The 12,643-nt window shown below is 35.7% G+C and overlaps 2 protein-coding genes across 2 annotated transcripts; both read right to left on the bottom strand.

Moving 5' to 3' along the window:
- Positions 1-110: 110 nt before the first annotated feature.
- Positions 111-1,312, bottom strand: LOC124414255. The gene is made up of 3 exons (XM_046895252.1): positions 975-1,312; positions 576-733; positions 111-496 (listed from the first exon to the last, which is right to left on the bottom strand). The coding sequence occupies exons 1-3, from the start codon at positions 1,188-1,190 to the stop codon at positions 265-267; spliced, it is 606 nt and encodes a 201-aa protein (XP_046751208.1). The 5' UTR covers positions 1,191-1,312; the 3' UTR covers positions 111-264.
- A 3,692-nt stretch (positions 1,313-5,004) lies between these two features.
- LOC124414254 (mitoferrin-1) lies at positions 5,005-12,167 on the bottom strand. The gene is made up of 5 exons (XM_046895251.1): positions 11,484-12,167; positions 7,872-8,154; positions 7,241-7,465; positions 6,960-7,170; positions 5,005-5,558 (listed from the first exon to the last, which is right to left on the bottom strand). The coding sequence occupies exons 1-5, from the start codon at positions 11,598-11,600 to the stop codon at positions 5,366-5,368; spliced, it is 1,029 nt and encodes a 342-aa protein (XP_046751207.1). The 5' UTR covers positions 11,601-12,167; the 3' UTR covers positions 5,005-5,365.
- Between the last annotated feature and the right edge of the window lie 476 nt (positions 12,168-12,643).

Below are 12,643 nucleotides of genomic sequence, written 5' to 3'. Positions count from 1 at the left end.
TAGTAAGACTGTACCGAAGTAGAAAACTTATAAATTAAGAGATTTATATTATATATTTTTATTAGCCCTTGTTAGTCTTCATAAAAAATTGTCATTATTATTATTATTATTATTATTATCATTATTATTATTATATCTGCAATAAACAATAAACTTGACGAATCATTGACATTATTAAAATAAATTGAATTCTTCTACATTTAATTCAATACCTTTAGCGGATGTCAATTTGTCTCATCAAGTCCCAGGTTTGCAAGTATTTTGTCAGTATGTTAAAACGTCATTATAATTCTTTGGGTTTCCAGTTTGGCAAATTTTATACCAATTTGGATCACGTTGCAGGCTTGACGCGTTTCGACGGTAAAACGAAGCTTGAATTATTTGACGTTTACCCAATTTTGTAGCTGGTACAGGAGGGAAATCTTTGAAACGCCAACCGTAAACCCAGCTGCTACCATAAAGATAGTAATAACGATCTTCCAACATTTTCTCGTACCTGAAAATTTTGAAATACTGAATAAACAAAATCAATAATAATTATCAACAGTATTTTTCTTTACAACTATGATCGTTACCTCTCGTTGAGGTAATTCTTTCTCGCTTCGTAACTTGGCATGCCTTTCTCGTACAATAAGTTCAATACGCTGGGCTCTATAGGTCTCATATAATCTAAATTCAATGAACCATCAATGACGGGTCGCCAGTTCGGAGGTCTGGGAAACTTTTGCTGTTTCTGTTAGTATGAAATTAGGAAAAAGTTGCTATTCTTTACAGTTTCTAGTCAAGATTTTTACAATAATTTATTCATCAAGTTTTGCTTCAATAACAATGTCGATGAAAAAAGTTGTACTCGGAGAATATAGAGATTTTTTATCTTACAAGTTGAAGATTCGTCGTTTAATTGACTCCCATTAACGAATGTTTATTTAGTGATTAAAATACCGGTATCAAAATAGATGTCAAAGGCAATTCACCTCATTACGCTCGGCCTCAAGGCGTTTGCGACGCTTCTCTTCCTGTTCAGCTATTTGAGCCTTAGCTTTGCTGACCAACTTTTGGCTACCTAAATTGTCGATTAACCGCTGCTGATTCTTCCTGAACCAATTAAGTCTGGATGAATTTTCTGTGTTTATCGCCTCGGTGAATAACAACTGACATCGCGTGTCACATGCACCTGAATTTTTAACCATTTTTGTAATTGAATATTATTGTAAATATAACTTTAAAAAAAATTTCAACCACATCGACGAAACATTACTAAAAAACAAATTACACTCCTATGACTCGAATCTGAATTGATGCAACCGTTTCACTGCATCAGAGTTTTCTCATCGCAATTATCAGATAACCCATTGGTCGGCTAAATTTAAAAAAAGAGACTCAAACACTGAAGAAAGTTCACACACTTTGCAGAGTAATAACAGCAACGGATAAAAATTGTTTGCAGATTAAAAACAGGTCAATGATTTTAACGAAAACTAAGTGTAGCAGTTTATCTAATGTATAACTAATATATTTATGTATTCAGTTAACGAGAATCACGAACCCCTTTTGATCGTTGATTACGATTTCAGTTCTGATATCAAATTTTTCTTAGACGAGCTTTTGATACGATTAAAAAATCACACGATCTATTACTTAAAACTGCTAATTACGAAATATCAAAATGTAAAATGTGGAAAAAAAAGAAAAAAAAAAAAACTGTTACATTTACTGCAAAATATGCTGAAAGTAAAAAAATGTGAGAACGTTTCCTTATTCGATTGTGCAACTATTTTTTAGTCGCAGACCGAGTCACGTAGAATCCCATAATGCGGTAGATCTGATGTCATGTCAGGTTCGTGAAGTATTCATACTTGGCTTTAGCAATATGCGAGTAAATATTTGCCAAAATGATTAGAAATATAAAAAGAAACATTAAAAGTTTGTCTCCTTGAGTCATTCTTTAATACGTATAATATTAAATATTTACATTATTATTACACTCCGCACTTTGCTCTTTTCCACGTTCTCGGTGAATGTATGATTCTTGTTTATTATTCTGGTACAATATCGTCTCGTTCTCATTCTTATAGGGTAAAGTATCAGTGGGAGCATGCCTATATTTACATGATAAGTAGAACGAAAATTCATCACCCATTTCACAACACACCGACGAATGTATGTCATAATTGTCTCATTTTAATTGCAATGAATAACGCAGAATCTATATAAATGAAAAATAAATTACCTACTACAAGTAGTATTTATCATTTGCCGTCAAAGATATATACCGATTACGACAAAAGAGATGAATAAACATGGCGTGATTGAGCGTGAGCTTTCACATGATATTACTCCCTCTTAAAGTCAACATCACATGTGAAGCAACATTGTGGAAAATACTTTCTAGAAAAGGAAAAACTAAAAAACAAAAAAAAATTGATCAATCCCTCTGATTTCTAGAGGCAGGCGTGTCTCGTCCTGTACCAAATACTCGGTCAGCATTTTAACGCACCACATCCCTCGTCAGTATCTTTGGTGTTGAAAAAAGTTGATGGATAGTTTTCAAAAGCTTCGCTCGATTGTGTAGTAACGAACAAAGTCATCCCTAAATAGTTGAAAGTGGAGAATAATACTTTAGATTCAAATTTCTTGCATATCCGTGCCGAGAATGAAATAAAATGATCTGTCGTGATTCCAGTAAAATCGATTCACTTATTTCTGGTTATTGCATGCTCCCCATCATAATTGATTTCTTAATCTAAGCTTATTGTACATTTTCTCTCAAGGCTGTATTCCAAATGCAAGATAACTAAGAAATATAAGCAATATATCTGTGGTGAATGCCATTATTTAATAGAATGTAGTTGACTAGTGTAGCGAAATTAGTTACCGAGATAATTTTAATTACTATCGTCATTTGTGTTCAGCAAGTCGTGATAATACTTGTATTTTCTCTCTGGTCTGTTGAAAAAAGGAACTTGGTAACAACTTTTCGGTACTTACATTTCTTAAGCCAAGAAAAGTACAGAGTATTCGAGCTCGACGCAATCTGCTCGACAAAAAAATATGTCATAGTTGCGTTTGATGTTGTTATATGGGCTTCGCCTTTAAAGTTCCTCTACTTTTTCACATCTTTCCATTTCTCATATTTCCGACAACTTGCTGGAATTCTAAATTTTTTTTTATTCCCTAGTTCTATAACAGTACTAAATACGTAAGATTAGAGAGAATTCGAAAAATGATTATAACGGTAAATCGATGCTTTTTCCATCCGCCACAATTCACAGTCTTTAAGAATGAGATCGATTAATCTGTTTTAATTTACTGAATTAACAAAATTTACTCTAACCAGTGAAAATGATGTAATATAGACATCGATGGCTCGTTAAATTGAACTGGAATACCCTGTACATAACGCACCGCTGTGTTAACATAGCATGTAACTGTTCGAACGAATAATAAAGTTATGGTTCTTACAAGTTGGAAAACAGCCATTAATACCCGATGTATATCGATAAATTCTACTTATTGTTGTTGAAATTTCTTCGTTTGCAAAATTTGTGATCCCTCCCGCAAAATTTTCTTCTATTATCGATTTTCTTATCTGCTAATCCAAAGCTTGACGAGAGGATTAGTACTGTACGGCAGGAAGAATCTAATACAGTACCGAAATGCAGTAGGACATATTAAATGACATGATTTCCGAAAGGAATAAATGTATACTGTCAGTTAGGCCAGTCTACCTTAAGTATACTTCGTAATTAGGCAATTAAGTTATTTATATTTCTAACATTCACAAAATTTACATCATAATACTGTACAACGAATAGTGTCTAATATTTACAAGAATTAAATAATCAATAATCATATCACCCAAGACCTTTTGAATTTATTCACAAGTATCAACGGTATATCAGCGGCTTTCTACCTATGTAAATTGACAATGAGCCTAGATTTTTCAATCGATGTCTCAGATTATCGTCTTATTTCAAGATTTTAAGCATTTCTTTCTGTGATAAAACACAAACATCTTTTACATAAAGTGTTTAGAAATCACAGATATACAAACTTTCCCAGCACGTTGAGAATTTTCATCGGAAAATTTGTACAATTTTTGTAAGTAGAAATTCAATTACACTATTTCGTAAACTCAATTAAATAATCACAACTAAGCATTCCAAAAACAAATGCTTCAACTAGACTCAAAAATTTTTTAGTCCGAGGAAAGAATCGAATACGAACAAGTTTGAAGACGAGATCCTCAAAGTAATTTTTCATAATATTTTCGCAAAAAAATTCACATTATCATGATCGATGCCCACTGCGCCAACTATTTATTTACAAAAAAACTATAAGTCATATTACATAATTATGACCGATGACAAAATCTAAAGACATCGATGGAAAAATTTTGCTTAATTAATGAAAAAAGCCGCAATAATACTTCAATACGCGTATGTAACTGCTGCGGTGGTGTTAATCCAATGTCATATTATGTGACACACAAATACATTACATCGGAGAGGAGAATTAAATTTTTTTTTTTTACACAAGCACTTTACGCGCAGTCATAAAATGTCACATATTCCCTAAATACTGATGTGATGAAGCAAAGAAAAGTGAATAAGGAAGGGAAAAAAAAAAGACAAAAAAAAAAAAACAAAAAAAACAAACATGATTCTTCTCAGTCGTTATTTCGTTAACAGTGGGTCTCTAACTCTTAAATGCACTGTAAACTGAAATAGATTATTCCTGGGTACACACAATGAGGCTACATTTGCACCAAACTTTAGTGAATCATTCTATGTATGACATCTGTGCCAAGACTATGTTAAGTATAAGAACTAAATGCACCTGGCGAAAGCGATTGAATAAGTATGAAATTTTATATTACAGAATGATAAATATTTCGTTCCAAATGTAGCCTTAAAGATTATTTTTTTTTTTTTTTTTTTTTGTTATTTCTCTCACGAACCTCTAGAGCAATTTCAAGCTTTTATAATGAAGCTTGTATTTTCCGAAACAAATCTAGTTACTTTAAAATCTCTCTCCTAATTTAATTAGTCTGGCATTTAACGAGTCGTATTTTAGGTAAATAGGTAATGTGATAAAAAGTGCTCTCCAAAGTCATGCCGATTACTAAGTGGAAAACAGATAGATACCGTTCCGTCGAGCCAGTGACCTGCACTCGACTCTATCTTGCTTTCTATCCTCCACTTTTACACGCATTATACATAATACATAATATCGTATCAACAATTGGGATAACAAAATATCGTTCTAAAATCGATAATAATAAACTCTCGAAATGTATAAAGTCAGCAATTTGAACTTTCCCAATGAAAGTTTCAATTTCAACGTGCGATCTGTGGAGGGATACCTAACTTCTAGTCACATCTAGCAAGACCGGGCCAGGAGATTGGTTATTGAAATATACGCTGGCTCCTTGAAAACTGCTGGGTCTTGTGGTCAAACTGTGCGATTGCGTCTGACTTTCGGTACTTTCCACTTCGCCGTACAGACTGTGAACATCATCCTGCTTGCCGTGTAGCACGTACTTGAAAAACTCGTATCTGTAATGTCCATATAAAATTTCAGCAAATAAAACACGATCGATGCGTAACATTGAGATTATCATATAAGATATACACGTACATTCTTGTTTGAGATTCTGTCGTAGTCTTATCATATGATTCGAGTAGCAGAAATGAAGAAAAAAAGTTTTACGACTTAGAATTGACTTTCTATTCACACTTGGTTATTTGTTTCAATTATTGCATCATTGAATTCAAGCTTCGGACTAAAGTAGGATACAAATATCAGAATTTCTTATTCAATGTATCTGCAGGAGACAGTAATTTACAGGGATTTATTTAGCATGACTTGTAATCGCAACCGATTAAAATAGTTGACGATATCAGGCTCAATCATTGTTAACTTTATTAGGAGCATTAATTTTTTTCCATTCTCACGTCATTCGGAGTGATAATTTAGCAAAAACTTTGAGTACCGCTTCTCTGACGTAATGAGTACATACTCAAGATAAAAAAAAACTGATTTATCAGTTGAAGATAAGAATTTCGTGATTGCTCTAAGAACAGGTAGTGCGTGCGATGATACAGCCAGATGTGTAAAATAATGCGATGGCATAAACGTTATAATGCCATTCGATACTTCTTTATTAAGTAAAGTTGGAGCAACTACGCATATTCAGCAAGTCATTGAATATCCAAGCTGCATTATATTTACATTGAATCTCATCACGGATGATGAAATTGGCGAATAATAAAATAAAAAGAAAAGAAAAGAAAAAGAAAAAGAAAAAAAGAAACGAAATGGCACAACAGAACGAATGTGGTAACAACTTGGTCTTCAAATTTACCTGCCGCAAATGAAGAAAAAGTTGAGCACTTGATAAGTATTAAAACAACACCAGATAGCATCGAATTGAAGTGAAAATATCGCTTGCCATCACGTATCTAGACGTTGAAGTCTTATGTGCAGTGTGTAAAAATAAAGCATGTACAATTGAGATTTCAAGATTTTGCGCATTTTCCGATTCTCTAGATACGCTGACCAGATACCGAATGGATCCGTGTTGCAATGAAACTATTAAAGAAGTAATCGTTATCAGTTAATTGCTTTTCGGTATGGTTTATTCCAGACTCAAGCATACTGTGATTTTTTTCAAATTTTTCAATTTTTTTAACTATCTTAAACCCTAGAGCGAGAAAAGAAATACTTTATATTTGCATCATGATTCCAGGTCAAAGCTCTTGTTTTACATTGACAAGACAGAGAACAATAGATCAATGTCGAAATTTATGTAGGCTGATTCTCATTGTATTTATTATCATAATTTGGTTCAATTAACTTATAGACGAAGAAAAATAAAAATAAAAGACAGTTCGTAGTTTCGACAACTTTAGTCTGGATTAGAAGGAATGTATTATAAAAAATAAAAAGTTTCTTACGTCGACCAACAAATAGCTGTTGCTGGCATTTGATAAAGTACGCGAGCGTTAAGACCCCTGAAATAACCTTGGAACCCGCCAAACTTGTATACTGTTCTGAATGCATCCCGCATTCCTTCAACTTGAGCGCCACCTTGTTGCGTATTTAATAACGTCTTACATACGTCCAACGGCGTCGTAGCTGCAGCTGCGATCGCACCTGCCATAGCACCTGAAGCAAGTTGATTCTTATGAGAAGTTGTTTTATAAATTTCGAAAATTACGACGCGACGTAACAATACCTGAAATCATATGAGCTGCAGGGTTATAGGTGTGATCAGGATTTGTCCAGGCTTGCGCATATTCGTAAGCAATGAAGTGAATGCTCTGGAAAGGTACGTTCATTGCCAACTGGGTTGTATAACTTCGGTAAAAAGCTCCAATTCCCTCGGTTTTATAAACATGCCGTAAGCATTCCATCACGTTTCGATGGGGTGAGTTGTACATTTGCAGTCGCTGTTTTACCACTGTAATGTTATCAGATTTACTGTTATCCAGAGAAAAAGAAATATCTATTTGACAAATTGAATAAATCACATTCAGAAAAATTATTAACCAGAATTTGGAGAAATTAGTGAGTGGGAATGAATGAAAAGGAATCATCATTTTTGTGAAGATCTATCAGACTTGAATGTGCGATTAAGTATCATCTAATTTTTCGATACAACCAAAAGACTTTTCTCTTCTAATTCAAAGTTACAAAGTGTTTGAAAAGAGAATTAAATTTTTTTCTTTCATCTGACGCAACATTTAATGAAAATTGCAATTGTTACAAACTGAATAGGATGTACAGTATATTGAAGAGCCCTCCGTACCAATTATGCGCAAATTTATACGGCAGACAATTGAAAGATTATTATTACATCAATTTACCTTCTGCTGGATTCATGACTCCGTCGTGAAGAACTGTAGCAACGCAACCCGCGGCACCGTAAACGAGATGATTGACTTGCGGAGGCAATCGCGGTCCTAGCATGTGATCTTTCAGCCACTCGTAACAGGAAAAGTAAAGGGCGTGCGCAGGACCTGCTCCCACGACAACTGCTCCCATGCCTCTAATGGGCCTTAAAAGTCCTTCCTGTCTCACCATTCTGCTCAGAACCGCGCCGACTCCGCCACCTCCACCTGGGCCAGGTGTCAACGCTTGCATTCTTGTCTGGAATAGGCAGATAATTTCCCAAAAATTGTAAAATTGTTTTCAACAACTATACTCGTTTAAATTGAATACATATAAAATGAACATGTCAATGTCCGTCAAGTGATTCAATTATAAAACAATGATTAACTAGGTGTACATGCATCGTATAACAACAAGTGACGTACGTTGCTTGTGTAGATAAAGACTGTGATTTGCCTCGCCTGGAAAACAAACTCATCGACTAGCGTCCCTGGAGGGATAGAAAAAGTCTTGGTGCACAGAAAAATTTGTATGCATACTGTAAACCGGTGGTAGCGAGGCATACTCGGAATCAAGGCACGTGTATTGAAAAACGATGCTGGGGATTCCTGAGAGTTAAGATCCGTACGTAGGATAATCGAAGAATAAGAAACAGCTATCAAGAGAGAGTTCGTCGAGTTATATTCCAAGTTGCAGTCCGATAATATTTACGTTTGCAGGAGAGCGCTGATATCGTGCGTTCTATCAGTGGGTTTGATAGAATTCCCCAGCTCTTGTTTTTCCCCTTTATATGTTTTAATATATCAGCGTAAATTGTGATGCAGTACGTTGGATGTAACAGCAGTTAAGGGGGGGGTAAGGGTTTCAGCGTAAAAAAAACCACTCATTTTGTGAATTTTTTTTGAAATTATGGATGGAGCAAATTCATTGAAACCTTTTGTACATTATTAAGCATACTTTTAACAATATTCTGTAATTTTTTCATGCAGAAATATTGCAAAACAAGCCGGTGACAGAGCTTGCCCCAGAACGTCTTAGAAAAAAAACCATTCGCGGTGTTCACTATATCTCGGTCGGAAATTATCTGAATTCAAAATCCATTAAAATTTAGTCAAAGTATTATCAAATCCTCCCCTCAACGTTCTACGATTATTTTTTTTTTCATTTAAAAATTTTTGGTGGCCATCTAAAGTGTAAACTGCTATTTTCCACGAAAAATTCCGCCATTTTGTGGGTGGGAAGCCCCCTTAATGTTAAAAAAAAAATTTCAACTAAACGTTGGGGGGAGGTATTTTATATGTAGAAAATGTGTACCAAGTTTGGAATGAATCGGTCAAGTAGTTTGTAAATGGCAGTGAACACGAACTTTAAAAAAGTAGTTTTGAGAAAAACGCGTTTAAAGTTTATCAAGCTAAAAAAGTGAAGAAAAAAAGCTCTTTCACCGGCTTGTTTTGCAATATTTCTACATAAAAAAATTACAGAATATTGCTAAAAGTATGCTTAATAATGTACAAAAGGTTTCAATAAATTTGCTCAATCCATACTTTCAAAAAAATTCACAAAAAAATGTTTTTTTTTCGCTGGAACCCTTACCCCGTCCCCTTCAAGAGTTTTGCTCAGATTGACTTAAAATTTTGAGAATATATTCTTGGAATGTTTAACAATAAGATAAGACAAACAAAAAAAAATCCGATTTTTCGAAAGTGTAAATCCTTACCCCTCTCCTTAACTAAAAGAGTCACAAGCGGCTACTTTTGCTACTAACTTGCGTAATGTAATTCTGATATTTTTCACTTTTACCAATTTATGCGTGAACAAGGATTTAAAGGTCACACTCATCATTCGAAAACAACTGTGTATTATTCTGATGAATAATGTATAAGGTAAAGCGGTCCGATTATTATCAATACATAATCGGTCCCCAGAGAATAGCTCAAGCTTCTACTTGGGTAGTTGGTTTACTAACTGAATTTGTTTTCATAAACAATTGCTTATGAAAATATTTCCATACAAGCCATTATTGTGTGAGTGAAAACAATACGAACTCGTAAACTAATAACAATGATTCTAAGAAGATTGCTGCAAAAAGAATCGACAATTAATTGCTCAGAGAGTTTTCATACATTAGGAGACTTTCGAGTTGTGAAATAAATCGATCATTGAAACCTTTTTGCTGAGGAGTTATTGAACCTGAATGAAAACCGAAACGCATAGAAGATATTTAATTCATGAATATCGCAATCGAATAAGTTGTTCTTAGTAAAATGACGCGCATATGTTTAATACAAGCTGATGACCAGTTCTTTTCTTGATGTATATAACACGTTAAACGCACTAAAAGGGTCAAGTATTGAAACGGTGTAAATGATTAACCCAAAACTTCGCATCAACTGCGTCACACACTGAAATAACGTATTGTAAGTATAATTTTCAAAAATTGAGTGACACAATTGTCAGGCTTAATGACATAACTCTGACAGTCATCCTGATTGGATAATATCCTGTGAAAATACTCCAATCGTAGTTTCATTGCTGGAGTTGTAAAAAAGGACAGAAATAGACTGGATCACGTTGGTTATATAACACATGAGATAGCGTCAAGCAGAGCCCATTTTGACTAGTTGAAAGTCGTCAAGGGAGTAAAATTAAGGTGGAGGTAGAATTCAAAGAATTAAAGAGTAGTAAATTTCAAAGGCTGAATGAAGAGACTTAGTAAGTAAGATTATGCAACGACAGACTGTCTTGATAATTGAACTTGACCTAGGTATATTGCATAGGCCGAACAATATATTTGCCTGTAAAAAGACCGGAGAAACAATTGGTGGATATAAAAGAGTGGGAGGCGCCCTTTTCTGTGGTGGGAAAAGAGAAGATAAGATATGCCCAGCAGAATTGTATTTCCTATCTCAATCGACGGTTTGCGGTATTGTTTGTTTACCATACTTATCCGATCTGTTAAATTGACTGAGATCGAAGCTGGCCTACATATCGAGTTACGAAGACAAGAGTCAAGCGGCGTTGAAAATAAGATTCCTTCCACACTTCCATCAACACGAACCATGTGTCTTTCTTATGAAAACTATCGTTCTCAATGAAAGCGTGAAAAGCGACTTAACAATTGTTCGACGACTCTATCCAAAGACGTGTATATAACATCAAGGTGTCTCTCTTGCATTGGAAATAAAGAGTTTATTTATAGAATATACGGAATGCCTGAAGGCGGAGGAAAAGAGAGAGAGAGAGAGAGAGAAGTCGTCTCTCAACACGATAGTAAATGAGTAAATCAGTAATTATGTAAGAAAACTGATGCACCACGGAGAAACGGAAGAGATCTCGATAGATCTGGAAGACGTGGTTCCCCGACGGTGTAAATAGAAATAAATTTTCTCCTTGCTTTGACCAATCGTCGAATGACCCGATTAGACAGCAGAGAATGGAGCGATGTTCGATGGCCTTTCAGTGTCACGCCGTATCGAGGATGCGAAGCGATAGAGGGCTGGATCCAGGAGTCGCCTGGCTGTCTGAATATTGTGAAAAAATGAATGAAGTGGTGGTTAGACAGGATGATAGAGGCCGTATTCGTTTACCTTGACGCTGTCCAACGGGTACATTACGCAATGCTCCATAATGCCGGCGAGGGCACCCGCTGTCATGTGGACGGCGACGGAAGCCGTTGGCAGGCTTTCGTATTCGTCGACATTCATTCTTCACCGGCGCCGAATGGTTAGGATTGAATAAGAGAAACGGTCGGTCCCGAGTCGCGCCTGGCTGATCGGCTCCTCGATGATTTGGTAACAGTACAAGCAGCAGCAGGAGCAGCAAAATCAGAAGAGGAAGAAAAATCACTCGGTATTTGCAGTCACTGCACTTACGCTCGATCACGTTTTACTGGTGAATATCCAAGGAGTTTGATAGCCTCATAACTTCCCGTATCGTTGCCGACACTTTCGACTTGCTCGATTTTAAAGCGAGCTCGGCCTCCTCCGCACATGCACCATGCGGCCGCTCGCGTTAGTCGTGTAGAAATGAGGAGACGGTTAGTAGTGGTCGTGAGAATCAGCGAGTCTCTTTCCGAGTCCCCCACCTCGGCAAGGTTTAATCACTGTCTTTTATGCTAGTTGAAAAATGACGCGATCGGATTGGGATCGCAACGGTCAATTAACATTGAATTAAACATATTCGGACACTCGGATGCTATGACCTTTTCGCATTTCATTAAGATAACCGCGTTACAATAGCTTCGTTCTATGTTAGCTAGGTTAGAATATCAAGGTGAAACGCGCATGCGCCGAGTTCACTGAAAGACAAGAGCATAAACGCTCGCATAGCCGTTACGTAGCCACGAACACCACGTGGTCGGTGTCGGGGATCGAGGGACAAGTTGGCAAACCGTGTAGAATGAAGTTAGCCGCGTATCGCAGCTGCGGTACCGCTATATCCGATCGCTTGGCGAAGAGAATTAATAAACATATGTTAATGAAGTGAACCTTGCCGAATTTCGTTCAACAACATCTCTTGAACACAGATAATCAAATTTCAACACCCACGCTCGAAACATTGAAGCTTAGTTAAAGCTTGTCATCAAATTTTGAGATAAAATTAATTGCACTATCTTTCACAAATCACAAGAACGACAGATTTAATTCAATAAAAAGAATCTTTTTCCTTCAATGCATAGTTTGTTTTTTTTTTTTTTTCTTCTTCTTCTTTCTTACCATGAAAGCGAAATCGATTTGAGATCTCATAT

Source organism: Diprion similis, chromosome 13, assembly GCF_021155765.1.
Source record: "Diprion similis isolate iyDipSimi1 chromosome 13, iyDipSimi1.1, whole genome shotgun sequence".
NCBI lineage: Eukaryota > Metazoa > Arthropoda > Insecta > Hymenoptera > Diprionidae > Diprion > Diprion similis.
The sequence above is the reverse complement of the archived record's forward strand: the minus strand, read 5'-3'. Positions and strand labels throughout refer to the sequence as shown.